The 11,866-nt window shown below is 31.5% G+C and overlaps 1 protein-coding gene across 1 annotated transcript; it reads right to left on the bottom strand.

Annotated features, from left to right (window-relative positions):
• Window positions 1–4,044: 4,044 nt before the first annotated feature.
• Window positions 4,045–5,652, bottom strand: LOC127285695 (uncharacterized). Its single transcript, XM_051311832.1, has one exon. The coding sequence runs from the start codon at window positions 5,650–5,652 to the stop codon at window positions 4,045–4,047; it is 1,608 nt and encodes a 535-aa protein (XP_051167789.1).
• Between the last annotated feature and the right edge of the window lie 6,214 nt (window positions 5,653–11,866).

Below are 11,866 nucleotides of genomic sequence, written 5' to 3'. Positions count from 1 at the left end.
CGACTAAATTATCTCCGGTAGAAAGGCGCATAAAACGCGATGCGCGATCTCGAAGTATTTCAAGGGTTCCGTGTTAATTAATTTTAAAAGAATCTAAATAGAATATTAATTGGTCGCGAGACCAATTGTCAAATAAATTTGACCCATGGTTAATCGGTGAAGCCATTTTTAGAAAATTTTAACAAATGATTTATGGAATTATTCTTTATCGTTCGGTAAGGATTTGAGAAAGGATGATCGTTCGCGACGCTCTGTCAGAAAGTTTGGACCACACTTTTAAAATTTAAATGTCCCAAATCAATAAAATTTTAGTCAATTTTCATTGCTGAAGTTTCACAAAATTTTACTCTTAAGTGATTTTGTATTTTTAAATGAATACAATAAGACAGCCGATAATTTAATTATTTTTACTTTACAATGAAAATAACAAAAAAAATAAAATTTTATTGATAATAAACTCGTCCGACACTGTGAAGCTTTTGAACTAATCCGGGAAAATATTTCAAGGAATTGTAAAAAAACATTATAAAAAAAATTAAGTCAGTTGAATAATTATTTCATCACAATAGAAAACATAATGATAATTAAATTCATGTCATATTATTGTACTATTATTGTTATTATTTTATTTTATCAAAATTTATTTATTTTTTTTTTCGATTAATATTTTTGTGAATTTAATTATTTTTGAAGATTTATTTATAATCATGATTTTAATTTTTTTTTCAAAAGTCATTTATTTTTCACTATGGATCGAATTCTTATTTTCCGAACTCACGCTCAAATCAAAGAATATTTTTCACAATTTATTTTCACCGAATTGTCAATTCTTGGTTCAAATATTTGAAAATTTTAATTTATTATTTTTATTTTAAGTTTGTCACAATTTTCACTTTATTATATATTTTTCAAACTTTGTTCCTCGAAAATCAAGGTGATTTTCTTGCCGAACCAGTTGTGCGCCATTTATAACGTGTATTTTTATTAATTTATGTATTTGATTGAATTTACTGAAATTTTTAATGTTAATTAATTAATTTAAATGTGGATTTGAGTAAAATACCCGTTATATTTGGTTTATTTTAATTTAATGCCCGATACGCCAGGTTATTTTGTGGAAAATAACCAAACCATTTATTTAATGAATTTAATATGCTAGCCCAGCTGTTATCAAGGAGAGCGGGTGGGTAAGGAAAATCACCAATATCATTTTTAAACCACACTTTAATTATAATATGAAACAGGTCCAGAAGGGACCTGTGAAAAAACAGAAATTTAGTTATAATTTGAAAACAGGTCCGGATGGGACCTGTGAAAACACACAAATTTTCGTAGAACAGAGTTTTTTATTATTTAACCTTTTAGGCGATCAAATCGGCCGAAAGTTCACTTTTAATGGACGAGAGACTCACCGGAGATACGCCGACGTCCTCGCAACAGTCCGCGTCTCATTTCTCTCCTTAAAATGTGTTAAATTCACTTGACACCAAAAATTAGAATATACTACTGTCGAACGCCAAAACGTGAATGATTAAAAATGGCTGTTTGTCCGCGTCAACGCGTCCGTTCGTCGCGCTTCGTCTCCATGGTGAGTCTCGCCCGAGTTACAAAAGATTCACAATTGGTAATCGATACGCGTCAGATGGTAACTTCATTAATTATCGACGGTCGAAAGAAAGTTCGATAAATCACCGATAGGGGCGCTGCACAATAACATGTGTCTGGAAGATGGCGATGACCAGTGTTTTGACAGGTCTCTGTTATTGAAAAGTGAATCTTCGTTTTCCTGGCAATGTTGAATAATTGGGACTCACATCCAATTATATATGCCAGAAAATTCTTCCCTTAATGTCTTCCTTCAAGGATGTTTAAGTTGATGATCGACCCGAGAATTGTAAAATCGGGGACTGAACCCCGAGTGTCATTTTATGTAAAGTAAAGAAAAGTAAAGTGTTAGTTTAACTCTTAGTTTATTCTGATCGGTGAACAATAATCTGACGGTTCGCCCATTAGCGAAATTATGAAATTTTATGTAAATAAAGGTAAAGTAAAAGTGATAGAATTGAAAGTGAAATTAAGTGTGATTCCCGCTCTGGCGTTAATTTGACGTTAAATTAATCATGTTTATTTATTTTGAACGCAGGCAATAAAATTCCGCGTTACAATACATATTACAAAAAATACCAATACAAATACCTTTTCAGTATTCCAAAGAAATGTACGTATAACGGACAATTTTCAAATGTACGCAAGCAGATTGAAATCAACAGTCGGTGAAGAAATCGAAGTTTGGAAGTTCACAAGTAAGTGAAAAATGAAAAATTTAACACTTTTTAAATCACTTTCCCACTTTTCGTACTTATCTACTAGAAGTCTCTATTTGATATTTTTATTAAGTTTTATTACTGTTTGGCTACTTTTTTCAGCATTGTTTTACTAAAAGCATTTTTTAATCTTAGGACTTGCTTTTTTCGAAATTCCTAAAGTTTATTTTTTATTATTATACAAACCCAAGTAGCACAGAATATTGTTTGAATGTCACGGTGATATGAAGCTAGAATATTCCTATGACATTCGTATGATACTTAAGAAATATTTTATTTTTTAAATGTTTAATTCTTTTTGATTCTAAATTTTAGAATTAATGGTTGCTTTGCAGTCCCGCATTTATACAGACCACGAGCGTATTGTAGGTGGTCAATTAGAAAAAGGATTCCAATCATCCAAAATTTATTTAAAAACGAAATTGAATGAATTGAAAACCTATTGGGCTAATTTAGCTGATGAAAAAATCACAATTTTAGAATTTTTACAATTGATGAGTTTTAATACAATTGAAAAAAGGATTTAATTCTTTAAATTTTATTGTCGAAGAGAAGAAATTGAAAATTTTAGAGAGCAAGAAGAAGAAGGAGGAGGAGGAGAAGAAGGAGAAGTATAAGAAATTGTTAAAATTGAAAATGCACTTGAAGAAGGTTAGTATTTTTCGTAAATCGTACACCCCAAGTCGAATGTAAGTATAAGTGAAAATATTTTAGAAGTTACGTAAATTAAGTGTTTTGTTTAAAATGTACTTAATTTGTGAGATTTTTTCGGAAATTATTAATGTTTATGAGCAGTACAGAATGTACGTATCTCGTATACTCCGGATTAACACTACTTAAGTTTGATGTTACGTTTAAAAGTTGCCTGTGTCAGTTTACATGTTTTTTCAGCAAACGAAATACAACATTAAAACGTTATTAAATATAGAAACATTTTATCAAAAATGGAAGTGATGTAATTGAGAGATTAATGAATATCTTATTCTTATTTGTATTTTTTTCGAAACTAAAAAAAGTAGACTTAAGTGATTTTAAAAAGTTACCTCAAACATAAGTAGTGTTGGTTTGGAGTATGCGAGATACGTATATTCTGTACTGTTCATAAAAGTTAGTTAACTAACAAAAAAAATTTCATTTATACCTACTTTCCACTTGGGGTGAATGAAATGTGTATTTTGCCAATTGGGGCGTTCCATAACATGGAGCACTAACGAAAAATACACTACCGTCGGAAAATTTCGGTACGGCTGACGTGCGAAGAGTAGAAATTTATTGCTGACTTTAAAGCAAGATATTTTAAGTTAGAAAAAAGTTATAGACTTCTCATTTAGATTGTTGGAAAGCTGATAAAATTTTGCGTCTGAATGTATATCGAGAAAATTCATTACTTTTTTTTATATTTATAACACTGAAAAGATTTCAAAAAAAATTATGCAATTTTCCTACTTTCGTACTATATGTTTATTACTCTCCCTACATACAGTAGGGTTCGAGACTCCAAAAATACATCATAACTTAACCTAATACAAACAAATCCTTAACCTAATAACTTAACCTATACGCAACTCTTAAAATTAACTTAATCCAACTATCCGCCAGTGCCAGGGCTTCCGTTTCCCGTTCCTTTCGCCCATATTGGCTTCGTCCCCATTAGCGCCCACCCCTTACAATATTCACTTTCATTCTTTTCCGTATTGTTTTCTTCCATTCACACTATCATTCACGCTAACCCCTCCCTTTTGTCCTTCCTTATCCTTTCCAACTCACTCATCCACCTTTCCCCTTGCCCATTCTCATCCAATATCCACCTCACCCTTTCATCCACTCCCTTTCCCTCATCCTTCCGTCCCACACAACCATCCAACACATGACCCCATTCTTCCCGCTCATAGCCACACACTCTACACTCCTTTCTCTCTTCATCCATCCAATATTTACATTCCCTCATTCCTTCACCCATTCTAAATCTGCATACTCTATTCCACTTTCCACATTTTCTCACCTTCTCTAAATATTCTGGTCTCCCATCCCCCCTTACCATCTTATACCATCTATTATACTTCGATCCTAATATCCTCTCCCACCTCTCCTCTCTGTCTTTTCTTATCCACCCCTTTACCTCCTCTTTCTTTCTTCCACCCCACTCTCTTCCCTCCTCCAATGCTTCTTCTCTATCCCTTTCCCATCTTGACATCTTTTTAACCCCTCTTCCCTCCCCCGTTTTAATTTTCTTCCAACATTCCCTTGCGATCGCGCTTCCCCTCCCTTGTTTAAATTTCTCTTCTATTCCCATCGCCCTCATCCTCTGCCTAGTACTTAACTTATCCCTACCCAATTCCTCCCTTAACATATAACCCGGACAATTCCAGTCTACCCCCATGGTCCATCTTAAATACCTCTCATGCATACTCTCAAGCTTTCCTCTCTCCTTCCATCCCCATATTTCCACACCATAACTCATTACCGACCACACCAACACATCAAACAGCCACACTCTTCTTTTCCAGTCATCCTTAAATCTTCTTTCACCAATTCCCCACACCTGTCCAATCACTCTTCCTGCCCTTTCCATTCTTCTCCTTACATTCAGTTCATGCCCCCCATTTTTCTGAAACCAATACCCTAAATAGCAGAACTCATCCACCTCTTCCACTCTCTTCCCATTCATCATCCATTCTTCCTCATCCTTTCCTTTTCTCTTCCTAAAAATCATCACCTTCGTTTTCTCTTTATTCACATTCAAGTCTATCTCTCTCACATACCTTTCAAACTCTTTCAATAACAATTTCATACCACTTTCATTATCAGCCAAGAGCACTACATCATCCGCATACGCTAACGTATAAATTCTTCCCTTACCCAGAATCACACCACCCTTTCCTCTTTTTGCCATTCTCTCTTCTAAATCAGCCATCAACAAATTAAATAAGATAGGACTCAGAGGGCAACCTTGTCTTAACCCTCTTCCCAACCAGAATACCTCACCTAATTCTTCCCCTATCCTTACTCTCTCCCTCGTGTCCTCGTACAATTCCTTTACCCTTTCTATTAATTCTTGGTTGATTCCTCTTTCCCTCATCACCCTCCATAACACTCCCCTGTTCACCGAAGGAAAAGCCGCCTTAAAATCAACGAACACCGTAACCAATTTTCCTTTTTCCCTTCCCAAATTCCTATTCACTAAATAATTTAGCACATAAATATTGTCCAGCGTGCCCATCCCTTTCCTGAAACCCGTTTGGTTATCCGGAATACACTTTAGCTCTTCCACCTTCTCCTCCAGCCTTCTCCTTATCACCTCCGCGTACACTTTGTACCCCACTGGCATCAGCGTCACTCCCCTATGATCTTCCACCTTTCTCCCCTCTCCTTTTTTCACTATGGGAACAATTAGTCCCGTCCTCCATTCCTCCGGATAACCATCTAAACTAGAAGTCTCTAACTTTTTTCTAACTTAAAATATCTCGTTTTAAAATCATCAGCAAGTTTTTACTCCTCGCACGTCAGCCGTACCGACAATTGTCTGTTGGTAGTGTAGGTTTTGTTTTTAATTGGTGATTTTGTTGTGTTTGGGGTGTAAAATTCAAGAATTTTTATTTTTCAAACTATTTATTGAAGAAATAAACTTTGTAATTAAAAAATTATAGGGAAAACATTGAAATTTGATAGCCTTTCGGCTGATGATGAAATGTTTAAAATAAAAATAAGCAATATTGTTAAAATTATTACAAAAGAAGACATAAATAGTGATGAACATTTATAATTTTCAAGTTATAATTGGTGTATATTGGTGACTTGAGTAATCTGTTGGCACTGCTGAGCAAACTGCGCCAATAGGGTGTTGCAGTAAAAATTTAAAAAAAAAAAAAAGAAATTCTTGAAAATTTTTTTTTGATTAGACACTTGTTTTCTCCAATCAATAGTTTGAAAGATAAAAATTCTTTATAAAAAGTGACAAAATTGTTTCATTACTAATATCTTGCAAATTATTAAAAATTTTGCCAATCATTTTGGAATACTTACTTTGCACCCCAAACACAACAAAATCACGAATTATCACAAAATTTTTTAGCGAAAATGTGAATTTTTGATTTTTTAACTTTCATTAATATTTTAAATTTACCTTAAATGTATACTTTATATATATCGATCGATTCGTCTTGACGTAAGGAAAACGATTTTATTATATATAACCTCAAATTTTTCTATTTAAAAATTTTTTTAATTAAAAAAAAATTTTTGGAAAAAAGATGATAAAATTTTTTTTTGGGGTATTTTTCAAAATCCTTTGGTCAGATTTGAGATATTAATATGATAAATGAGCCTACCAAATTTTATCTAAATCCATTAAAACCTGTTAAAGTTATCTTCTAAACAAAAAAGGGATCCACACACACACACACATACATCCGGACCATTGATCGGGATCTCATATAACATGTTTCTATAAAGAAAAAAATTTGTTTCCGCCACTTTGAAAAGTTTTATAAACGAAAGGACTACAAAGAAGCAAAAAAATATTGGAATTTACTAAGAATGAATAAATTTATCATTATAAATTTATATTATTATTTAAAGATGTGAAATAATATATAAAATATGATTTTCAAGTGCACCTGTCAAATAACCTAATTTTGCGATATTCATTCATTAATTATACAAAATAGTAAACATTAAATTAAATAAAAACTTACCAAATATGAAGTTCTTGCCATAAACTTTTATAATTTCTTTGCACTTTTCTTCTCTTTTCTTCATAAGTATAAAAAATTTTAATAAAAATAATTTTTTTTCTTTTTATGGTAAATTCTGTATTTTTTATTTGTATATTTTCTAGTGGCTAAAAAGTTGACAGTTTTCAGCACCTCATATACTTTAAATTTATATTTTACAATAAATAATTAAATTTTTAATAAAATCCTTTTCATTTCGTGTTTTTGATAACTTCAAAATCATTCCTGCAAAGGAAAATTAAAATGAAAAATATTTATTTCAAACTTACGTCAAAAGGTTGAACATCCTTAAATTTGTTATAGGAATTTACATCGTGCAAGTGCGACCCGAAAATATAAATATTGCCTAACCGGAAAATATGAACCAAGGAGCAGAAAATTTAAGAACTGGAAGTCCCATATGCTGCGTTTGTAAAGTAAATCAATCGACACACACTTTCGTCCCCTGTGGACATGTTTGTGTGTGTGATGACTGTAAAACAGATTATGAAGAAAACAATATAGAAAACCGTAGTCTTCAAGTATGCCCCTTGTGCAAGATAGAGTACATGATGATTATGAGAATATATTAAATTACACAGCCCCACAAAAAAAAAAGTGTCGTGCGCGGCAGACCAGACTAGTCATTTCCCATGTATTTTGACGCGCTGAACACGAATCCGAAGTCCGTTTTGCTCCATCACGTCAGGATTATTTTCTAACCTCCTAAATCCTGTCGGATTTTGAGAGGTAGGCTTTTTTTTAAAAAATTGATGGATTTACTTCAAAATTGGTATCTAGGGGTTTTTTGGGTCGCTGATGACGAATTTGAAGTTACGATTTTCAAAATTTAAAATGGCGGCTCCAATATGGCGGACGAATTTTGTAAAAATTGATGGATTTACTAAAAACTTGGTATCTAGGGGTTTTTTGGGTCGCTGATTACGAATCTAAAGTTAGATTTTCAAAATTTAAAATGGCGGCTCCAATATGGCGGACGATATCGACCCTTCAAAGGTGATAATTCCGCCCTTACACACGAAACTAGGAGCAATTAAACTGTTTGTCAAAGCCTTAGATAAGAAAGGAAACTATTTCAAATACCTGGAACAAAAGTTTCCAGAAATCTCTGATGCGAAACTAAAAGAAGGGGTTTTCGACGGACCACGTATTCGCAAATTGTTAAAAGATGAGCAATTTATCACCAAGATGAATAAAAAGGAGAAAGCCGCATGGCTTAGTTTCAAAGCAGTTGTCGGAAATTTTCTGGGTAATCACAAGAGTGAAAATTGGGAGCAAATAGTTAGTGAAATGATTAAAAACTTTGGTAAGTTAGGATGCTTAATGAGCATAAAGTTGCATTACTTAGACTCGCATCGGGATCAATTCCCTGAAAATTTGGGAGATTACAGTGAAGAACAAGGAAAACGATTCCATCAAGATCTGAAAGAATTTGAGCGTCGTTATCAAGGAAGATGGGATGTAAATATGATGGCCGACTACTGTTGGATGCTGAAAAGGGATATTGTACCTGAAGGCACCAATTTGAAAAGAAAACCATTACACAGATCCTTTGAGGACAAAAGAGTGCGCTACCATAAAAAGACGTGAATACCTTACTTATGTATATAAGAATTTCCATTTCTAGTTTTGAAAATCTAACTTCAGATTCGTAATCAGCGACCCAAAAAACCCCTAGATACCAATTTTGAAGTACATCCATCAATTTTTAAAAAAAATTGCCTACCTCTCAAAATCCGACAGGTTTTTGGAGGTTAGAAAAAAATCCTGACGTGATGGAGCAAAACGGACTTCGGATTCGTGTTCAGCGCGTCAAAATACATGGGAAATGACTAGTCTGGTCTGCCGCGCACGACACTTTTTTTTTGTGGGGCTGTGTTATTAATGATCTGGACTTAAAAATAAAAACGAATTTTTATTTTATGATCGTTTCTATTTTAATAAATTATTATTGTTGTAATTCACTCTTGAAAAAAAGATTCTTCTTCTCGATCTTGATTATTGAATAAATTAGTTTAATTTCTCTATTTCTTACTGATATGTAATAAACCATTAACATTTATCTCGACCAACAATTAAAAACGAATTTTTATTCTTTATTTAGGGATTTATTTTTCTTATTAAAAATTTGCATTTAACTAAATATTCTTTAATATAAATTATTATTGTTGTAATTTACTCGTAAAAATTGCATAAAATAACATCCGTTTTAAATTTTATTGAAAAAAAGATTCTTCTTCTCGATCTTGATTATTGACTAAATTAGTTTAATTTTTTTTGTTTATTACTGATTTACATTAATATTAATTAATGATTAAAAAAATTACAACCATAAATTATCAGTATTAATATTTTAAGTAACTAAATTTTTGAAGAATTGTATTTAAAAGTATTATTGATAGTAAATACAGCAAAAAATTTTAGATACAGATTTTAGAAATATTTAAGTTTTGAGATTTCGAGTTAAGATTTATAAGGAATAATTGAATTTTAGGAAATTACACTTCTTTTAAAGATAAGTTTTATTATTACAATTTTTATATTATTATAAAAAAAAATTTACATTTTTATTAATAAATTTAAAAAAAAATAGTAATTTTTTTTACGCAATAACGTAATTTACAACAATTGACAAAAATAAATAATTTTATCTATAATTTTTTTGTACAAAAATTATTTCATTAAAACAATTTGAATATAAATATGTTTATATTTTTGTTAATAAATTTTTTTCAAATAAATTTGCAAGCACTTAATTTACAACAATTAATAAAAATAAATAACTTTATCTATAATTTTTTTTATAAAAATTATTTAATTAAAAAAATTTTAATATTTAACAATTGTAATACTTAAATTGTTTTTTAGATTTTTAATACAAGGATTTATTTAAAAATAAAAAATAAAGTAATATATTTATTTATTTATTTGAGTACACGGGTTTTAAAAGAACCCTTGAAGTATAAAAATATAAAAGATATAATAAGAAAATTAAGCAAATTAACGCACGAAAGCACTCTCTTGCAACAAATTGTCATTCTTTTGTACGGTGAATAGTAAAATTTTTAAATTTGTTTTGAAGGAAATCAAAGAGATTCCAAAAAAATCTATACATTCACTATATGAATTGGCTTCTCTTATAATTCTATCAAAAATAGAATGTATACCATAATTTGTACGATGGAAGTCAACGACAAATGGTAAATGATATCTTAAATATCTTGAGGGAGCCGAAAAATTGATACACTGTAATACAGCAGGACATTGAATAATGTTATTAATAATTTTAAATAAAAATAAAAAGTCGTTAAACAAAAAACGTGTCTCAATTTTTGGCAATCTCAGCTGTGCACGTAGTAGATCATAATCATGCAGATGATAATCGAAATGTAAATTTAATTGCCTAGCTGCAAAACGCAAAAAACGATTTTGTACACGCTCAAGTCTTAAAACGTAAACGCTGTAATAAGGCGACCAAATTTGTGAAGCAAACATGATGGGTGACATAACAAACGCATAGTAGAGGCACTTTAAACTACTTGGATTTTTAAAATCATGCGAATTCCGTTTAATAAAATGGAGAGCCTCAATAGCCTTGTTAACAACATTAGCTATGTGCTCATTAAAAGAGAGATTACTAGCCAGTGTTACCACAAGGTCCCGCACACTTTCCACTCTTGAAAGGTTAATGCCGTCAATGTTATAATTGTATAGAAATTTATTATCCTTCTTAGAAAAAGTTATAACAGCACATTTAGAAACATTCAAAAAAGTCTTATTAATACTACACCAATTGCAAAGATTTTTCAAGTCTTTTTGCACTTTAAGACAGTCATCTTGACATTTTACAGATAAGAAAAATTTTAAATCATCTGCAAAAAGTAGAAACGAACAATAATTGAATATTTCCTGAATATTATTTATTTGTACTAAATATAAAAGTGGACCGAGGTGCGATCTCTGAGGCACACCAGAAGAAGATTGGAATGAATTTGAATAGGCATCTCCAACACGCACAACCATCGATCTATCACATAAATAATTCTGAAGCCAATCAAGTAAATTTGAGTTTACGCCAAGTTGACGAAGCTTGCCAATAAGTAAAGAGTGATCTACCTTATCGAAGGTTTTCAAGAAATCAGTATATATTACATCAACTTGAAAACCCGATTCAATATTTAAAGTTAGATAATTAAAAAATATACTTAAATTAGTTTCCACCGATCTACCCCTGACAAAACCGTGCTGCTCATCAATCAAAACACTAGAAAGAGTGCGATACAATTCGTCAAAAACAATACTTTCTAACATTTTGGAAAAAACATTAAGAATAGTTATAGGTCTATAGTTTCTAACATTTGACTTCTCCGCATCTTCATGAATTGGCACAATTATTCCTTTTTTCCATTCATATGGAAACACCCCCTCAGTTATTGATCTTGAATATAAAATAAATAAAGGTTCGATCAAAGATGAACAGCAGGACTTTATCAGTTTAGGATTAAGACCATCGGGTCCAGCGCCCTTGTCAGTATCAAGATCCCTAATTTTCTTAAGAATACACTCTCTCGTAATGCACACAGAACCAATGTCAACAAGGTCATAAAGATTATGATTGTCATACGTAGAACGCGGCTCATATACAGATTCAAAATAGTTGGCAAAAAGGCAGGAGATATCAAAATTGTTATTAGCAGAAACATTATCAAAAAACATATAATTGGGTATTCGATTTTCATTTCGCAACGCATTTACAAATTTCCAAAAATTTTTTGGATTTTGAATAATTGAGAGTTCAGAACGCAGTAT

Source organism: Leptopilina boulardi, unplaced genomic scaffold, assembly GCF_019393585.1.
Source record: "Leptopilina boulardi isolate dan_hultmark-lab unplaced genomic scaffold, ZJU_Lbou_2.1 LbouV2_341, whole genome shotgun sequence".
NCBI lineage: Eukaryota > Metazoa > Arthropoda > Insecta > Hymenoptera > Figitidae > Leptopilina > Leptopilina boulardi.
This window is presented reverse-complemented; position numbering and strand designations above follow the sequence as displayed.